Below are 20,176 nucleotides of genomic sequence, written 5' to 3' on the forward strand. Positions count from 1 at the left end.
GGTTATCCTTCACTCTCACAGACATAGATGCCTTCTCTACCCTCTCTGTGGTGTTGAGTCTGTCTATCTCCTGGAAGCCTGAGCAGCTCCCCCACATTGTCCCATTGCTTCCTGGAGCTCAGGGAATGCCCTCACTGATGATCAAGGGGAGGACCTCATCTGCAAATGAGAACCCCAAACCCCGCCTGTGTGCTTAGTCGCTCAGTTGTGTCTGACTCTTTGTGACCCCATGAACTGTAGCCCACCAGGCTCCTCTGTCCATGGGGATTCTCCAGGCAAGAATACTGGAGTGGGTTGCCATGCCCTCCTCCAGGGGATCTTCCCAACCCAGGGATCGAACCCAGGTCTCCTGCATTGCAGGCAGATTCTTTATCGTCTGAACCACCAGGGAAGTCCCCATCCCCACCTAAGCCACATGAAACAAATATTCTGTGCGAATAACACTGGCCTGTCTCCAGCAATAACACAGCTGCTGAAACAGCTTAGTCACCAGGGGGATGGAGGTAGTGTGGCACGGGAATGCGGGGTGTAGAGATCTGACATTTAGCTGGCTGGCAGCCCCCCGGGAGCCAGCACAGATCTGTGGGAGAGGCTCGGAGAGGGTCCGCTTCCCATTCACAAGCATGTCCTTGTTTCTTTTGAAGCCGAATCGTAATCCTCTCCCTAGGCCGGCAGACTGTAGAATAAAACTGAAACATTTTGGAACCGAGGAGAGGAAAACTGAAATGGTTGACTCCTCTGAGACACCTGGTTTCTTTCCCTTAATGATCCATGTTTATTTCCTGGATAATTTTTTTTTTTTTCCCTGCTCCAGGCTAGGCAGAGTGTGATTTAGAGGAAGAGCGAGATGGGAGGAAGGGATGGTGGGGAAGAGCTCTTATCTAGAAAATGTGACTTTCTTAGCTTTTAGGTATCCAGGTGATGTAGGAAGAAGAGGGTAAGTCCTGGCCCTCCTGCCTGATCTTGCTTGAGCTTCTTCTGCATCTTCATCCATCAGAGCTCCTGTCTGAAGGACTCTGGGCAGATCTGGGCTCACTGCTTCCCCGGTTTCAAGCAGGGTTTTAGGAGGACTAATAAACTGCCATGGAGTGACCCCATTCCTCTTCTAGCCCTTTGAAGAAGTGACCTTTGTGTTTTCTCTTTATCCTGGACTACTTCCGCACTGTTTGTTTTGGGGGTTGTTAAGTTAAATTAGCCATCCCTTTCCTCTCCTAGTTACATATGAGAATGCAGCTGTCAGTCTGTGAACTCTGCCATCATCTATTTTTAGATTCAGGGTGAACGGAGCCCTCTTCTCTAATTGCATTTGGTGGGAAGGGGGGAGGGCAGGTAGATTTTCATAAGCATCACGTCAGCTGTTCTTCTAAACGCTCTGTGCTCTGACGGCGTCCTGGGGAGAAAGCAAAGCAGCCCACTGTGCGTTTCCCTCCCCTGGCTGCCAGGCTTGTTTTCACCCCACGTTTATGTTGATTATGGTCAAATAGGAAAGAGCTGTTGCCACATTTGCTCTCCGGTGTTTTAACACTTGCCAACTTGGATGGTTCTGATTTCTCTAGCTTTGTCAGGAAATGATTGGTTCATTGTTGAGTTCAGGTTCCTTGGAAAACAGGGAAGATCCTTCTGGTGACATTTCCTATGAGAGTCAATAATCTTAAACATACTGAGAGCTGTGTAAGTGCAGCAGGCCTCAATTTTTTCAAGATCTCTCTACCCCCTCCGCCCCCATCCCCGCCCCATTCGTCTGCCTTTCACACAGCTGCCAGATCTCTTTGCTTAAACATCCTTCTAAATAAGATGCTGCAATGTTCAGAGCACATTTCTTCTCTTTCTCAGCAGATGCTTCCTCATCCCAACCTTATCTGTTTTCTTTACTCCATCTCCCATTCCCTGCCATAGTGAATGAGTTGATTTCTCTGACTGCACTGTGCTATTTTGTGCTCCCATGACTCTTTAGCCCTGTGGTTCCCTCTGCCTATAATTTCTTCTCCTGCTTCCTTACCTAGTGAACTCTTACTCATCCTGTGAGTCAACAGTTAAACATCATTGCTTTTAGATGAGATACTCCAGAAGATTGTATATTCTGTGCAGTGTTTCTCAGCCCCCTAGTGAGTACTCTTGACAGCTTATGCTGACTACAGTGGTCCCTTGATATCCCTAGGGGATTAGTTTCAGGACCCCTGTGAATGTCAAAATTCACAGATGCCCACATCCTTTATATACTGCACCTTTATATGGTATAGTACAGTCAGCCTTCCATTTCTGCAGGTTCTGCATCTGTGGATACAGAGGACTGACTGAATATATCTGTTTCATATACACTACCCACATGGGGTAATGTTCCTTCCCTGGTGGCTCATTAGTAAAGAATCCACCTACCAATGTAGGAAATGCTGGTTCGATCCCTGAATTGAGAATATCCCCTGGAGAAGGAAATGGCAACCCATTCCAGTATTCTTGTCTGAGAAATCCCTGGGACAGAGGAACCTGGCAAGCTATAATCCATGGGGTCACACAGAGTCAGACATGACTTAGCAGCTAAGTCATGAAAAACAATTGCCTTCCTTACCTTACTGTGAACAATTGAGGGCAATGACTCTGCCTTGAAACTCAGTTCAGTTCAGTCACTCAGTTGTGTCTGACTCTTTGCGACCCCATGAATCGCAGCATGCCAGACCTCCCTGTCCATCACCAACTCCCGGAGTTCACTCAGACTCATGTCCATCGAGTCAGTGATGCCATCCAGCCATCTCATCCTCTGTCATCTCCTTCTCCTCCTGCCCCCAATCCCTCCCAGCATCAGAGTCTTTTCCAATGAGTCAACTCTTCACATGAGGTGGCCAAAGTACTGGAGTTTCAGCTTTAGCATCATTCCTTCCAAAGAAATCCCAGGGCTGATCTCCTTCAGAATGGACTGGTTGGATCTCCTTGCAGTCCAAGGGACTACTAGTAGGTGCTTAAATATATTTGATGGAGGAAAACATGGATTGGATGGTCCAACTAGCATTAGCGCTTTCAGAGGTATATTATTCCATCTTGGTGGCAGCATCAGCTGTTATGATTCCTCAGTTCCTGATGGACTTTTATGTCCCAGAAAAGTAGGCTTGAGTAGATTATCAGAGACCTAACATGTCATGCCCAAATGGTTGCTGTAGATTTTTCTTCTCTGAAGTCTTACCAGTAGTTCAATCTATTCTCTTATCTCTGTAGATGTGGACAAGCATGATTGTTGTTGGTCAGTTGCTAAGTCGTGTCTGAGTCTTTGTGACCCTGTGGACTGCAACACGCCAGGCTTCCCTGTCCTTCACTATCTCCTAGAGTTTGCTCAAATTCATGTCCATTGAGTCAGTGATGCTATCTAACCTCTGTCACTACATCCTCTGTCACCTTCTTCTCCTTTTTGCCTTCAATCTTTTCCCAGAATCAGGGTGTTTTCCAGTGAGTTGAGTCTTTGCATCAGGTGGTCAAAGTAATGGAGCTTCAGCATCAGTCCTTCCAATGAGTATTCAGGGTTGATTTCCTTTTGAATTGACTGGTTTGATCTTCTTGCAGTGCGACAGACTCTCAGGAGTCGTCTCCTCCTTTACCCCTACTAGCCCTCTCAAGCACAACACTATTGCAACTCCATATTGTAATTCAGATAAAGCAGGAGAAAGGGAATGGTGACCCCCCTCCGGCTCACTCTGTTTCCACCCAGTCCTAAAGAGCAGGTGTATTGCTCCTTGATGGTACCCTTGGCCAAATTTGAAGAACATTCTTTTTATCTGAGTGTGTGTGTGTGTGTGTGTACACATATGTGTGGTGGTGAGAGAAAGGAAGCAGGTTGTAGGGGAAATAAAGTGAATGCCCCCAAAATAGCAGACTGTAGACTACACACAAGTGGTATAGAAATGATGGAGTGACAGAGAGAATATTGGAATTTAAGGCTATTTGGAGAAAGAAGAATTATATTCACTCATTAATTTGTCAGGTATTTAATGATGATTTGTAAAGACATGAGCGATGTAGCTATGAACAAGACGGAGGCAGTCCTTGGCTCTCAGAACCTCTCAAAGTGGGAGGTGGGCAGGGAAGGCGATACAGGGAAGTAGTCAGTAGCTGAGCTGCAGTAGGATACGTGTTACAGCAACACACAGGCTGCTGCAGGAGCAAGAGGAGAAGCCCTCCCTCTGTTTCAGTGGGCGAGGGAAGGTGGGAATGAGTCTGTAGAATTCTAGAAGATGAGCAGGTGTTATTCTGGCATGAGGGAGGATGCCAAGCACTATCTTCAGAGTACTGTCTGCAGCCCAGAGGAAAAGCTCTTTTGTAATATACCCTCTCAAAGAAGGCTCCTAGTAAAAACCCAGTGTGCTAGCAGGGACCCCAAGTGTAGTAAGTGTAGATAACTTTTAGTGAAACTGAAAAGTAAAAGTTGCTCAGTTGTGTCTGACTCTTTGTAACCCCATGGACTATACAGTCCATGGAATTCTCCAGGCCAGAATACTGGAGTGGGTAGCCTTTCCCTTTCCCAGAGGATTTTCCCAACCCAGGGATCGAACCCAGGTCTCCCACTTCGCAGGTGGATTCTTTACCAGCTGAGCCACAAGGGAAGCCCAAGAATACTGGAATGGGTAGCCTATCCCTTCTCCAGAGGATCTTCCTGACCCAGGAATTGAACCAGGGTCTCCTGCATTGCAGGCAGATTCTTTACCAACTGAGTTATCAGTTCAGTTCAGTTGCTCAGTCGTGTCTGACTCTTTGCGACCCCATGAATCGCAGCACGCCAGGCCTCCCTGTCTATCACCAACTCCTGGAGTTCACTCAAACTCATGTCCATTGAGTCGGTGATGCCATCCAGCCATCTCATCCTCTGTCGTCCCCTTCTCCTCCTGCCCGAAATCCCTCCCAGCCTCAGAGTCTTTTCCAGTGAGTCAATTCTTCACATGAGGTGGCCAAAAGTACTGGAGTTTCAGCTTTAGCATCAGTCCTTCCAAAATATCAGGGAAGCCTTAAAAAAGCAGTCAGCAGTTGCTGAGTACTTACTGTATGCCAGGGCTGTGTGAGTGACTAGCACATTTAATCCTCACAACCGTAGGAGATGGACACATTGTCACCACCCTCCCCCCCCCCCCCGCTTTGTAGAGAAGTTCAGTGACTTGCCAACCATTGCACAGGCACCAAGTGGTCAAGGTGGTCCCTGATCCCAGGCTGCCTCTCTCTGGAGCCTGAACTCTTACCCATCTTCAAGGCTGGAAGTGGTATGGCAGGCTAAGGTGACCAGTGTAGCAGGCAGGGATAGGAAGAGGGTTGTGAGATGAGATCCTGATGCTAACCAGGAGCCAGGTCTTAGTCTTGTATGCCTTTAAGGAATTTCAAGATTAGACTGAGGGCAATGTAAAGGCATTGAAAGTATTTTAGAAATCATCTATCTGACTACAGTGTGAAAAACATACATGGGGCATGTGTTTGAGTCATCTAGACCTGAGATGATGGTAGCCTTGAATAAGGGCTTCCCTGGTGGTTCAAACGGTAAAGAATTTGCCTGCAATGTGGGATACCCAGCTTTGATCCCTGGGTCTGGAAGATACCCTGGAGAAGGGAATGGCTACCCATTCCAGTATTCTTGCCTGGAGAATTCCATGGACAGAGGAGCCTGGCAGGCTACAGTCCATAGGGTTGCAAAGAGTCGGACATGACCGAGTGACTAACACTTTCACTTTGAACAAGTGGAGGGTGGTGGTGAGGACAGAGAGGGAGATAAATCTATAAGACTTGATGAGCTCAGAGAATGGACTGAATTTGGTGGTTTGGCTTTCTTTTGTGAACCGTGGAAATAGAGCCATCCATCCAGTGGAAAGTGGGCATGCAGATTTGAAACTCAGGAGGGAAATCTGAACTTGAGAGGTGACTGATGCTCCAGGAAGAGATGAGACCCCTCAGAATGAGCGTGCTGAGTTGGAAGGGAAAGGAGTGGGATTTCCCTGGTGGTCGGTGGTTAAGACTCCACGTCTCCACTGCAGGCGGCTTGGGTTCGTTCCCTGGTTGGGGAACTAAGATCCTGTATGCTATGCAGCCAAGAAGTTTAAATAAAATAAGGAAGGGAAAAGAGCTACTCTATAACTCAGTGAACACCAGGATGTGGTTTTTCTATATTCTGTTGTCCCTCCAATTCATTTGTTTATAAAACATTTGATGCCCCAGCTACTTTTCGAAATGTATATCCTTTAAGCAGTTCAGTAGGATGCTGTAAGGCTAAGTGGATATTTTCTAACTGAGAAGATGTCACTTTGCAAAGGGCCTGATGTGAGGAACATTCCACAATGTCCGTCATATTTTCATAGACAAGTTACTTCAGTTAGGAGATACTGCTTCAGAATATAGCAAGGGATCATTCTGACAATGCTTAGAAAAATGTTTTACACGTTGAGAAATACTTCTCCACAATGCAAATGCTTGACGCGATGGGGTAAAAGTGAGACAGGTGAACTCAACTGTTAGTCTGGTTTGTGAAATAATTGTACTCATTCATTTTATAACTACCTCACACCCAGGCCTGTAGGGCATCTTAAAAAAACAGCCAGGACCAAATTTATAATTAGCTGAGTCCATTTTTGCCAGACCTAACCATGGATATAGGACAGGTTTGGTTTTGTTATTTCCTTAATTGAAAGCGTCAAGAAAATACAAGCCAGGTCAGGGAGTTTTTGATCAGGGAAAGAACGCTGGCATAAATAACCCCAGATTATATGTCTGCAGGAGGCTGGGAGGAGGCTGGTCTGCACGGCCTCCTTCTGAGGTTACCCAAACAAACCTGGTGACTGGCAGCTCCCCTATGTAATGTGGGAATGTGTGTGAGCATTTTGAAATCTCTAATTTTTTTCCCAGGGCAAGGATCCAGGGAAATCAAGGTTTCTCAGGGTACTGAAAAGCTTTTGACAACCATAAAATAATTCTTTATTTTCTCTTAATGTAACTTGCCTTCCCCCAAACTGATCAGTAATATCACCTAATCATTATGGGACTGGATAGAAAAGAAATAGGATTTTTAAGTGTTTATATGCCAAGTGACTCTGTCAACAGCCTTGGGAAGTAGGTCCCGCTGTTTCTATATTGCAGAGGTGGAAACAGACTTAATCAAAAGTCACTTAGCTAAGAAGACATAAAGATAAAATTGAAAAGTGGATCTGTTTGGCCCCCACACTCTTTGTAATATCCTGACTGGCAAATGCCTATTTCCAAAAGTGTAAGGTAAGAAGCGTTCTGATGAATTCCTCGAAGAAGGCTCATCTTTCATAACTTCAGCGCCTCCTCCCAGGGGCCTTCTGACATTAAGCAGCTACCCTAGGTTTCTTGGGGTGCTCACGCTGTTTTCTAGCTCTTTGTCCCCCTCCCCCATCATTTTTGGCTTATGCTGAGGAGTTGCTTACCTTTCTGGCTTTCCACTTGTCTTCACAAAATTGATTGGCAAACACTTTCCCTTGAAGGGCAGGATGGTTTAACTCATGCAGAGATAAATGCTTCTGAAGGGTATGCCTGGTCTGTGTGTCCCAGTGTGGGAAGGCACAGATCTTTCTGCCTGTAATGGTACTCGGTCTGGGTCTGCTCCCACAGAACCCTGCAGTGCAGGTTCCTCATGTCAGAGCACTGCTTCCATAACAGGGTGGAAATCCCAGCTGTGCCTTTCCACACCTCCCTTCCCAGTATTGAGAATGGATTTTCCGTGCAAACAAAATGTATCTCCAAAGTCATTTGAGAAATGTGAGGCTCAGACAGCCCACAGGACAAAAAGCTGCTGGTCTCATTTAGGTGTGGAAAGTCATGCATCTCAAATTTATAAATGCCCTATGTGGATACTTTACAGCTTCACCCCATAGAACTGGTGTAACCAGCATTCTTGTCTTATAGAGAAGGTTTTCTGGGAGCCAGAGGTAGTCTTGGCCTTCCTGCCTTTCTCCCAAGGAGTTCAAATTGAATGCTTCACTTTCATTCTCTCTGCGGAGGTGGGGGAGGGGAGTATTGCCCAAACAGTACGGTAGGAGTCATGAGACCCGTGTTTTATTACCTGCAACATAGTCATTAAAGCTGAGCTTTGCTTCCGATCCATTGGAGACAGAAGAGAAAGTGGTTCTGGGGGCTGAGTTCACAGCTTTGCTGGGTCCTCTGCCCAGTGTTTTCCTGTGTCTGAGTTTTGTGCTCCAGGTTTGGATATGGGTTCATAATGGGAGGTTCATGTCTCTGAAACCCGGTAACTATTTTGAATTAAGGTAGGTACGAGACTTACTTTCATATCCCTTATGAAATGATAGAAACAATAGCTAAACCCATCATGCTTTCAACACTGATCTAAGAATTTTTTGTGTAGTAACTGATTTAAAGATCACAAAGTCCTAGGTGTGTGCTCAGTCGCTTCAGTCATGTCTGACTCTGTGCGACTCTATGGACTGTAGCCATCCAGGCTGCTTTGTCCATGGGATTCTTCAGGCAAGAATGCTGGAAAGGATTGCTGTGCCCTTCTCCAAGGGATCTTCCCAAGCTAGGGATGGAACCCATGTCTCTTGTGTCTCCTGTGTTGGCCAGTGGGTTCTTTACTACTAGCACCACCTCGGAAGCCCCAGCGTCCTAGGAGGCAAGTCCTATTCCAACAGGGTGAAGAAACTATGAGTGTCCATGGGTGGGGGGAGATCACAGAGTCCTGTGAGGGGGGCTAGCAGGTCACTTGAACTGGCCATTCTCCCTGTATAAGAACCACAGGCTATGAAGCTCTAGAAGCTTGTCTGATGTTTCTAGGGGAAGCTGAGTCTTGGCTTCTCTGCCTTATGAACAGAAATGATAACATCTGCCCCAGACAGCACAGAAAGTAGGGAGGTGATCCATGAGGATTAGGCAGAGCCTGTGGTGAATGTCATGAACAAAATAGAAAAGTTTAGGAAGAACTTCACTTGGTGGTAAAATGGGAAGAAAAGAATAGTGGTGTGGGGCAGTATGAAAAGTGTCTCCCTTCACCCCAAAGAATGATGTTTTCTTAGCTGACCTGCGGAGAGATTTTGTTTCCTTTTGGTGTTTTTTTGTTTTCAAGATATTTATTATTTTTTGTTTGGCTGCATTGAGTCTTCAGTGTGGCACGTGGGGTCTTCGTTGCGTCACGTGGGATCTTTTGTTGTGGTGCGTGGGCTCTCTAGTTGTAGAACATGGGCTCCAGGCCGTGCAGGATCTCTAGTTACAGCTAGCAGCCTTAGTTGCTTCACTGCATGTGGGATCTTAGTTCCTAACTAGGGATTAAAACTGCATCCCCTGCAAGACAAGGCAAATGCTTAACTGCCAGACTGCCAGGGAAGTCCCTTCGTTTTGTTTTTAGTGAGTTGGTTATTAACATGCAAAAATTGAGAGATATATAACCATCTGAGGAGAAAGAAATGGCAGCCCACTCCAGTATTCTTGCCTGGAGAATCCCAGGGACAGACTAGCCTGGTGGGCTGCCGTCTATGGGGTCGCATGGAGTCGGACACGACTGAAGCGATTTAGCAGCAGCAGCAGCATAACCATCTGAATCTGGCTTCTCTTGAAGCAGCAGGTCTGGAAAGATAACCTGTGCTGTCTCTTGAGGGTTGGAGTTGAAAGCAGACACGACTGAAGCGACTTAGCAGCATCCCTGATCACATACCAAGTTAGGGCCAGATCCATGATTGGAACACAGGCATCCCTGGGCTTCCAGCTCCAGGCAGGATGGGTCCCTTTACACTTCTCCAGTCAGTTTTCTGAAGTGGTGCTCTGTAGGTTCTGGCAGTTCCTCTCCTCAGTGCTCAGATTAGAGAATTGCAGCCATGTTCCTAGCGGTCTCCTGGGAGCACTGCATGTTTCTCTCCCCTAGAAAGTTGTGTTTGGTCAGAGTTAAGTGGCCTCTGCATGCAGTGTGCTTGATTCAACTATTAGGTTTCTTTTGAATTCTGTTTCTGCCAACAAAGATAGTAGAGCGTGGTTGGGTCTGAGGGAACCAGACTGAGGTGTAAGGCCCAGCTCTACCACTTGCTAGCATGTATTCTTGGGCAGTTTTTCTAGCTGACTTCATCATAGGATGGGTGTGAGGATAAAAGAGTATAGTGTTCTCATGGAGCCTTATTTTTATTAAAGACGTACCTGTTCATATTTTGTGACTTATTTGAGGGCCTTATTTCATCACAAGTTACCCAGTTTTATTTAAGCAATACAAAAAAGATGGTTGTCTTTTAAGAAGGCTTCAAAATAGTTCTCTTTCTCATATTACCAACAACAATACAACTTCAGGCAAGTCACTCCATATCTGAGGGCCTCGGTTTACTTACTAATCAAAAGGAAATACCCATGCCCACTTTATAGAGTTGTTAAGTGAGGTTATTTAAATGAAAGCACGGAAGTCATGAGGGCCTAATAGAGAGTAATTGTACATGAAAACAGTCTTTAAAATTTTTGTTTTTAACAGCATGTTTTAAAACAGTTTTGAGATTCCCAACAGGTAGCAATAACTCAAAATAGGAAGAAGGCCAGGAGGCAAGTGTGTCTGGCACTTTCTCTCCCTGAGGCACCTGCTTTGTAAGGTCCACCCCTAACATTTGTGGGGCCCAGGGCAAGAGTACCTATGAAGGCATGGCTGCCATATGTCTACAAATTTTAAAGTAATAAATCACACCAACAAATTGTTGAGCCAAATAAGTCCTATCACCCAAATGTAACTAATCTACCTTCATGATGAACTGGAAGTCTGGGTTTAAATTTGGGATTCTTAGACTCCTTGGAATTCTGTGTCAAAAATGGGATGGACCAGGGACCTTTCTTCCCATCCCTGACTCCATCCCACACAAAGAATATGTTTATGTGTGGACACCCCACCCTCCAAGCTCAATCTCTGTCCATGTCCTCAAAAACAGCAGCCCTTTGATCACTTGTGAGCCCAAAGGCACACGAGTGGTTGTGGAGTTCCCTTTGGGAGACCAGATCTGGGGAAGTTGTCCTCCTCCCCAGGATGTGGAAATAGGCTCGGAGCTGTCTGAGTATGTATTCTGGATTCCTGAGTTCCTGGGCCATGTTCTGTAAATTGGTGGAGAGGTTAGGCTCTTGGTGAGCATGTCCCTTTCACTTCAGGGTCGTCTCATCTGGAGAAGAAGTGAACAGCTGGGAAAGGGTGGACAGAGTGGGACCCTTTATTTATTTTTTAATTTTATATATATATTTATTTATTTACACTGGGCTTCCCTGGTGGCTCAGATGGTAAAGAATCCGCCTGCAATGCAGGAGACTTGGGTTCGATCCCTGGGTTGGGAAGATCCCCTGGAGGAGGGCATGGCAACCCACTTCAGTATTCTTGCCTTGAGAATCCCCGTGGACAGAGGAGCCTGATGGGCTACAGTCCATGGAGTCACAAAGAGTCGGACACGACTGAGAGACTTTCATTCATTTATTTATTTTTTGTTGCGCTGGGCCTTCAGTGTGGTATGAGTGCTCTTGACTGCAGCTTGTGGACTTCTTTTGTTGCAGTGCATGGGTTCACTAGTTGCCGCTTGCAGGCTTCTCTAGTTGTGCCATGTGACTCTCTGGTTGCTGTGTGTGGGCTCCGTTGTCCTGCAGCACATGGAATCTTAGTTCCCTGACAAGGGATCAAACCCATGTCCCCCTTCATTGCAAGGCAGATTCTTAACCACTGTGCCAGCACTGAAGTCCCTGGAGAAGGACCCTTTAAAAGTCTGAGGCCGAGATTCAGGACCGCGCCTGCCGTGTTGTATCTAAGGCCAGTGCTGCCCTGAACCCTGGCCCTCCAAGGAGCTCAACATAAGAACTGATAACTTCCTTTATACCATCCATATTTATACTGTTGAGTTCTGTGGAAATGCCTTTTCAACAGAGTTGACAGTCCCAATTCCTAATCCCAGGCTTAGAAGTGAAAAGGAGGTAAAGTGGTGCCTGATACTCAACTCACACATGGAAGCTCTGGCCAGTTCTTTCTCTGGACCACTGAGGCTGCCAAGCAAGGAGCAGTTGTAGTCATTCTGGCTCCTAACCAAGAGGATATACAAACTCTGATTATTGCTTCTGCCAAGCCAGGCATCCCACAGTTTCTTATACAGACTTATTATTCTGCATTCTCAGCGCTGGGTCTCTGCACGGCCTGGTGTCCTCAAGTCCAGAGTCTCCTCCTGGACTGTGTGAAGCTGAGAAGATGGATGAGAACTGGGGTTCCAGTGATTCTGCGTATAGACTTTGACCCCACTTCTCTGTTGTCAGCGTCTTGCCTTTCCTGTCTTATGCAACACCTGGTACTTTCCAGTTCTGAGTGGCTCGGGGGTCTATTGGACACATTGGCTCGCTTTTCCAAAATATCCCTTCTGTGGAGTTTCAGCTGTGCCCATCTTTGTGGCTGCCAGAAAATCCTACTTCATCTGTTTTTCATCTTCAAAAAAATTGTTGCAATCTCTGATCTGCTCATGTCACTACCATTTCCCCCCTTGTGATTTAATGGCTTTTATTTTCCTTTCCTGTTTTTTTTTTTTTTTTTTTTGTGGAGTTTCAGGAGTGAGATGAGAAAACACAGGTGGCCAATTCACCATATTTGAGGATTTATTATCGTTCATTATTTTTTCATTGAAGTATAGTTGATTTACAGTATTATATTAGTTTCAGATATGTAGCATAGTGAAGCGAAGTGAAGTCGCTCAGTCATGTCCGACTCTTTGTGACCCCATGGACTGTAGCCTATCAGGCTCCTCCGTCCGTGGGATTTTCCAGGCAAGAGTGTTGGAGTGGATTGCCATTTCCTTCTCCAGGGCATCTTCCCAACCGAGGAATCGAACTTGGGTCTCCCGTATTGCAGGCAGACGTTTTACCATCTGAGCCACCAGGGAAGCCCCATATAGCATAGAGATTCAGGTTTTCTTTTTTACATGTTATACTCTATTAACAGTTATTATAAGATAATGGCTACAAGCCTCTGTGCTATGCAATATGTCCTTGTTGTTTGTTTTATACATAGGAGTTTGTATCTCTTAATATCATACCCCTGACATGCCCCTCCCCGTTTCCTCTCCCTACAGGTAACCACCAGTTTTGTTTTTTTTTAATATTTACTTCTGTTTTGCCATATACATTTGTTTGTATTATTTTAGATTCCACATATAGTAATAACATACAGTATTTGTCTTTCCCTGACTTATTTCACTAAGCATAATATTCTCTAGGTCCTCCACATTGCTGCAAGTGGCAGAATTTCATTCTTTTTTATGACTAATATTCCACTGTGTGTGTGAAATTTGTACCACATCTTATTTATTTACTTATTTATTTTTTAGTTGAAGGATTATTGCTTTACAGAATTTTGTTGTTTTTTGTCAAGCCTCAACATGAATCAGCCATAGGTATACATATGTCCCCTCCCTCTTGAATCTCCTTCTTATACCACATCTTTATCCGCTCATTTGTTGACGGACACTTGGGTTGCTTCTATATCTTGTGTTGAAACTATTGCTGCTATGAACATTAGAGTATATGCATCTTTTTGAATCAGTGTTTTTGGTTTTTCTGGATATATACCCAGGAGTGGAATTGCCGGGTCATACGGTTCTGTTTTTAGTTTTTGGAAGAATCTCCATGTTCTTTTCCATGGCGGCTACACCAATTTACATTGCCAATAACAGAGTACAGGGTTCATTTTTCTCTACATCCTCACTGCCACTTGTTATCTGTAGACTTTTCTGTGCTAGCCATTCTGACAGGTGTAGGTAATACTTCATTGTGCTTTGACTTTCGTTTCTCTAATAATTAGCAATGTTGAGCATCTTTTCATGTGCCATCTGAATATCTTCTTAGGAAAAATATCTTCAGGTCTTCTGCCCATTTTTTGACTGGGTTATTTGGTTTTTTAAAAATGTTGAGTTGTAGGACCTGTTTTTGTATTTTGACTATTAACCCCTTGTTGGTTGCATCATTTGTAAATATTTTCTCCGTCCCATAGGTTGTCTTCTTGTTTTATTATTGCTTTCCTTTGCTATGCAAAAGCTTTAAAGTTTAGTTAGGTTTCAGTTTGTTTACTTTTGCTTTTATTTTTTTGCCTTAGGAGACTGATCCAGAAAAAAATCCTTCTGTGATTTAAGTCAAAGAGTGTCCTGCTTATATTCTCCTCTTTATAGTGTCATGTCCTACATTTAGGTCTTTAATACGTTTTGAGTTTATTTTTGTATATAGTTTGAGGGAATGTTGTAATCTCATTCTTTTACATGTAGCTGTCCAAGTTTCTCCAGCACTGCTTATTGAAGAGACTGTCCTTTCTACATTGTATATTCTTGCTTCCTTTGTCATAGATTAATTGACCATAGGTGCATGGGTTTATTTCTGGGTTCACTATTCTGCTCTGTTGATCTGTGTGTCCATTTTGTGTCAATTACTGACAATTACACAATTACTATACCACAAAGCTGATTACTGTAGCTTTGTGGTATAGTCTGAAATCTGGGAAGGTGATACCTCCAGCTTTATTTTTTCTCAATATTGCTTTGGCAGTTCGGGGTCTTCTGTGGTCCCATATAAATTTTAGGATTCTTTGTTTTAGTTCTGTGAAAAAGGGCATGGGTATTTTCGTAGGTACTGCATTCCATCTGTAGATAGCTTTGGGTAGCATGGCCATTTTAACAGTGTTAATTATTCCATTACAAGAGCATGGGAGATCTCTCCATTTCGTTGTATCATCTTTAATTTCTTGCATCAGTATTTCATAGTTTGCAGAGTATAGGTATTTTATTTTATTTCTTGGTTAAGTTTATTCCTAGGTTTTTTTTTTACTCTTTTTGATATCATTTTAAGTGGGACTTTTTTTTTTTAACTTTTTCTCTCCAATAGTTCATTATTAGAGATTGAGGATATAAATGGTACTAATAAAAGAGTGGGCACTGATGTTCATCGAGAGTTTTGTCTATATCAGAATGGCTTCAGATCCCTTCTTTCCTGCATTATTTCTTTGTCTTCCTAGATTTCCTCAGAGAACTAGGAATGTACTGCACTGTCAAATTATCTTCAAGCCACACTGGGTCAGTGGATAGTAAAGCCCCAGTTTTCTGGACAGCAGCTATTCTTGCCTGTTTCCCTTGTGACCTGGAGTTGAGGTTCCAGGACCCAGAACTGAGCCCAGTCTCATAACCCCAGTGGGAGCTGGCTCACCATGGTCATTGTAGACATGTAGTTGCGCTTTTTTCCCCATTAAGACTCCTCTATTCTGAAACTTGCTCAACAGAGTATAAAACAGACCAAATGGATAGATGTGATTTTTATCAAACTTATCTCTTTAATGAGCTCTGTGATGAGTTAAACCCATTCATGGTCCTTATTGATACAGAAGTATATATGTGAATGTTCATTTGTATAATTATGAACTTATTTTAATATTCTTGTCTATGTATAAGTCTTAAATTTAGAGAAATCCTTCACATCTTAAATTAACTTTGTCCACACTCTGAAGAGTTTTGAATTTTAGAGAAGCAGAAGAGCCTGCATTTGAGAACTTCTTGGGGGAATTTTAGAAAGGATCTTTCAAACTAGAGTGTTCCTGAAGAAAGCACCCAAGGTACTTGTCATTTATCTGAGAGGTGGCGAAAAATCTTGGTCATTTTGATCAGAGAGGAGAGAACAGATGAGTTGTAGGTTTCAAGTGCTAAGGCACTTTTGTGGAAAAATGACCTCATGTGCCATGGGACTCATATGGGGGGATGTAGGACCAGTGGTGGAGAAGCCTGGTAGGCTGCAGTCCCTGGGGTCGCTAAGAGTCGGACACAACTGAGCGACTTCACTTTCACTTTTCACTTTCATGCATTGGAGAAAGAAATGGCAACCCACTCCAGTGTTCTTGTCTGGAGAATCCCAGGGACAGGGGAGCCTGGTAGGCTGCTGTCTATGGGGTTGCACACAGTCGGACACGACTGAAGTGACTTAGCAGTAGTAGCAGGACCAGTGGTATAAGTTAAGGAGGATACATGTTGAGTCAGAACCTGACCATTTGGAACTGGCTCAGAATGAGACCGCCGCCTCTAGAGGAATTTCAGTGGGAACTCTTTGACTCCTTAGCAGAGCAGTTGGTGATGGGAGGGGACCCAGCATCCAGCTCAGACATTCATCCTGTGACTTTTAAGTCTTCAGATTTGGAAAGTCAGGTTTGGTGCTTGATAGGAACTGATGCCAGAGAAGGCAATGGCACCCCACTCCAGTACTCTTGCCTGGAAAATCCCATGGACGGAGGAGCCTGGTGGGCTGCAGTCCATGGGGTCGCTAAGAGTCAGACACGACTGATCGACTTCACTTTCACTTTTCACTTTCATGCATCGGAGAAGGAAATGGCAACCCACTCCAGTATTCTTGCCTGGAGAATCCCAGGAACGGGGAGCCTGGTGGGCTGCCGTCTGTGGGGTCGCACAGAGTCGGACACGACTGAAGCGACTTAGCAGCAGCAGCAGGAACTGATACATCTCTTTTGTCTTGTTGGTTTCCATGGTGGATCCTATAAGAGTTTTTAAACTGTTTTCAAAGTATCTTTCCAGAAGCCATTTCTGAATTGTGGATCATTTCTCTTGCAGGAGAAAATGCAGAAGTTTCCATGGATGTTTCTCTGGCTTACCGTGATGATATGTTTGCTGAGTGGACTGAAATGGCCCATGAGAGAGTGCCCCGGAAACTCAAATGTACCTTCACCTCCCCCAAGGTAGGGTACCTTGATGTCCTAGTTGATGGGGTTTTTATTTGGTTTCCAGGTATGTGGGAACATTTGCTCAAACAGAGTCCTTGTTCCTAAGCATACATGACTCACAAAGATTAGTAGTCACCATCCTTTGTCCTAAAAGAGGGCAATTTAGATATTTCATGTCCCTGCAAAGGAGCAAAGAACAGAAGGAGGAATGTTTGTTTGAAGTGATTTAGTTGTTTCTCTAAAATACTTCCATAAAAATAAGCTCTTTGTTCTTTTGTTAATTAGCTAAAAGTGTTTGAAGAATGTTGCTTAGTTATTTTAGGTGGGTAAATCTGTTCATATTGGATCAATGCATGTGTCTGCTCTCTGTTTCTTAGGCATCTCTGTTGCCAAAATCAGTGTGCAGGTGTGAAGACTAACAATCCCAGGGAACAAACATCATAGACAAAAAGAAGGGCCTGAGGGAGGAATCTAGTTTCCTTTGTGACCTCAGTCTTTTTGCACATCTGTAGGACTCTCCTTTCTTGGTTCTTCCAGGAAGATTTGTTTAACCACCCAGAGGGAAGAATATCCCTATCCTGCATTGAGTGTAGGGAGACACTTTCTCTTGGACAAAGGCCTCAGAATCTTGAGGAATTAAAATACAGGGATGGAGTCAGTGGCCCTCAGAGGCCAGTGGGATTTGACTGTATAAGGACCAAATCAGAATTACTGGGTGCCCTTTTCCAGTGCCAAGTGCTGCCCTCAAACATGCCTCCCCAAGATTCTGTCCTACGCACCCTCCCCCACCTGCCAAAATCTCTGAAGTTGAAATGGAGCCGTAGTTACTGTTACTCGTGGTTATTCACATTCCTCAAGAGTGTTGACAGGGAGCACCACCAGCTAGGTGACCTCTGATGTCCCTTCATGGACAGAAATAATCTGATTTTCTTTGCATGAAATGGAGGAGAGGCCAAACTGCACTGAAGCACATTCCTGATTATGTCGTTTATCACTTGACATCTTCAGGTCAGTTGCTGCTGAAGAATTTGGCTACTTTGTAGTACTTGCTCTGTTGATCGATTTAGTTCTTCACTTTTGCTTACAACTGCAAAGTTGGGTTTTCCTGTGGAATGGTGAGGATAACAGGTTGAAGCCTCTGAGAACCATGCCCCCATCCTGCCCTGAAGAGGACTAAAATGGGGCTGTGCAGGTTCATTACCATTGGTTAAAGGCCTGGATTTGGAGCAAAACACTCCCCAGTGGCTCAGTGGTAAAGAATCTGCCTATAATGCAGGAGATGCGGGTTCAATCCCTAGGTCAGGAAGATCTCCTGAAAAAGGAAATGGCAACCCACTCCAGTATTCTTGCCTGGGAAATCCCATGGATCGAGGAGCCTGGCAGGCTACAGTCCATGAGATCCCAAAAGAGTCGGACATGACCAAGTTCACTAAACAGCAGACAACAAATAACTTGGCTTCAATTCCAGACCATTTCATTTACTGACTGCATTCCCTCAGGCTAGCTTGCTTTATCTGCTCAAGCTTCAGTTTCTCCTTTGCCAAATGAAATAATAATTAATACCTGCCTGTGGAATCTCTGTAAGGACTAGATAACAGAACGAATCTTACCACTTGAATCTAGTCTGGGACATGTTTCACCAGATGGGCCACCAGGACAAAACATATTAACTAAATCGCTCATGGGCCAACCATGCGCCCTACATATAAGCATCTTTTGGGGTACCTGGTATTTGTTAAGTTTCTCTTTCCCTAGGGTTCCTAGATCAGAGCTACGGAAAGTGTGGCCTAAGAATTAACATCATCAGCATCACCTGGTAGCTTGTAGGAAATGCAGATTTTCAGGTCACACTCCAAACACAAGAATCAAAATTCGCACAGAACCAAGGAACCTGTGTTTTAATAGGATTTCAATTCCTTCTCTTAAGCTTGATAAAATTTGAAAGTGACTTCAGTAGATCCTTTCCTTAATAATCAAATGTAGGGTCCCCCCCCCAAATTCATCCAGAATTGTTTTGAGTAGGCCCTTGCTGCTGCTGCTAAGTCACTTCAGTCGTGTCCGACTCTGTGTGACCCCATAGACGTCAGCCCACCAGGCTCCTCCGTCCCTGGGATTCTCCAGGCAAGAACACTGGAGTGGGTTGCCATTTCCTTCTCCAATGCATGAAAGTGAAAAGTGAAAGTGAAGTTGCTCAGTCATGTCCGACTCTTAGTGACCCCATGGACTGCAGCCTACCAGGCTCCTCCGTCCATGGGATTCTCCAGGCAAGGGTACTGGAGTGGAGTGCCATTGCCTTCTCCGTTGAGTAGGCCCTTGGGGGTAATCTGTAGGTGAAAAGGAATGGTAAAGAGGAACTGGAGGTAGCAGAAGAGAGATATGTAATATTTCTAGATCTTTGTATGCAGTGGAGGAAATTAATTAAAACCTTTCTAACTGTTGCTGCAAGTTGATTGCATCATTCAAGGGTAAGACTGGTTGGATGTTTAAAGCTAAAGGATATAAAGCTTTTGCATATGGAATTTCATTCTCAGAAAAAGGGAAAAGTCATTTCTCACCTTACTTAAACTCTTTAGAGGGCGCTGAGAAGCAGAGTCAGGGGAGGTTGTTAAGAAGCCTGCAACTACTTCTTAATGATAGTTGCTTGATTATCTTTAGGATGTGTTGATCCCTTTCAAGAAAGATACTAAACCTTGAAAAGTGTGAAGGAAATGAATCATCAAATCTATGCTTTTTGATTGCAGTGAAATTTAGACTTGAGTCTGAAGATTAAATGAGAAATTGCTTTAAAGCTTTTTAGTCCCTGGTGGATTGTGAAGTTTAAAAAAAAAAAAAGTCAAGTTGCCACCTGCTGTAATTTGTCCTAATTAGCCAGTCTCATGCTGGATTTAGGGGAGGGCTGAGGCAGCTGGGGAAAGGAAAAGGAGGGAGAGAGAGCAGGAAATCTTTCTTTCTAAATGCCCTAAATACTGGCAGAGGCAGAACCTCAGTGCATAAAGAAAAGTCCCCAGCAGGATATGGTGAATTTGTCTGAGGCAGGTAGGACAGGCCAGGATCCCAGGACCCTGTGTGCGTCCCTGATCTGTTGGATTTAAGTAAATCTGTCTCATGTCGTGGTGGTACCCTCTGTGTAGGGACAGGGGAGTGGAAGACAAGGGAGTGGAAGACCCATGAAGGGGCATTAGAAGGAACTCAAGAGATCACATAAGTAAACCTTCTTGCTGTACTTTCCCTGGTGGCTCAGATGGTAAAGAATCTGCCTGCAAAATAGGAAATTCAGATTTGATCCCTGGGTCGGGAAGATCCCCTGGAGAAGGGAATAGCTACTCACTCCAGTATTCTTGCCTGGAGAATCCCATGGAGAGAGGAGCCTGGCAGGCTACAATCCATGGAATTGCAAAGAGTTGGACATGAATGAGCGACTAAGTATGCATTCACGCTTTACTTAGAAAGAAAATGAGACCAAATGAGGTGGGTGACCTTCCCCAGCTACCCAGTAAGGGGTGAGGTCAG

The 20,176-nt window shown here is 44.5% G+C and overlaps 1 protein-coding gene across 5 annotated transcripts in view; it reads left to right on the plus strand.

The window, feature by feature from the left end:
* WLS (Wnt ligand secretion mediator) overlaps positions 1–20,176 on the plus strand; it is a 116,523-nt gene that overhangs the window by 55,135 nt on the left and 41,212 nt on the right. For all 5 annotated transcript variants that reach the window (XM_061411634.1, XM_061411637.1, XM_061411638.1 and 2 more), the window contains one exon: positions 16,557–16,681. In XM_061411634.1, the coding sequence (XP_061267618.1) occupies positions 16,557–16,681 (125 nt within the window). The remainder of the gene's footprint in view (positions 1–16,556; positions 16,682–20,176) is intronic.

This window comes from Bos javanicus, chromosome 3 (assembly GCF_032452875.1).
Source record: "Bos javanicus breed banteng chromosome 3, ARS-OSU_banteng_1.0, whole genome shotgun sequence".
Classification (NCBI taxonomy): domain Eukaryota; kingdom Metazoa; phylum Chordata; class Mammalia; order Artiodactyla; family Bovidae; genus Bos; species Bos javanicus.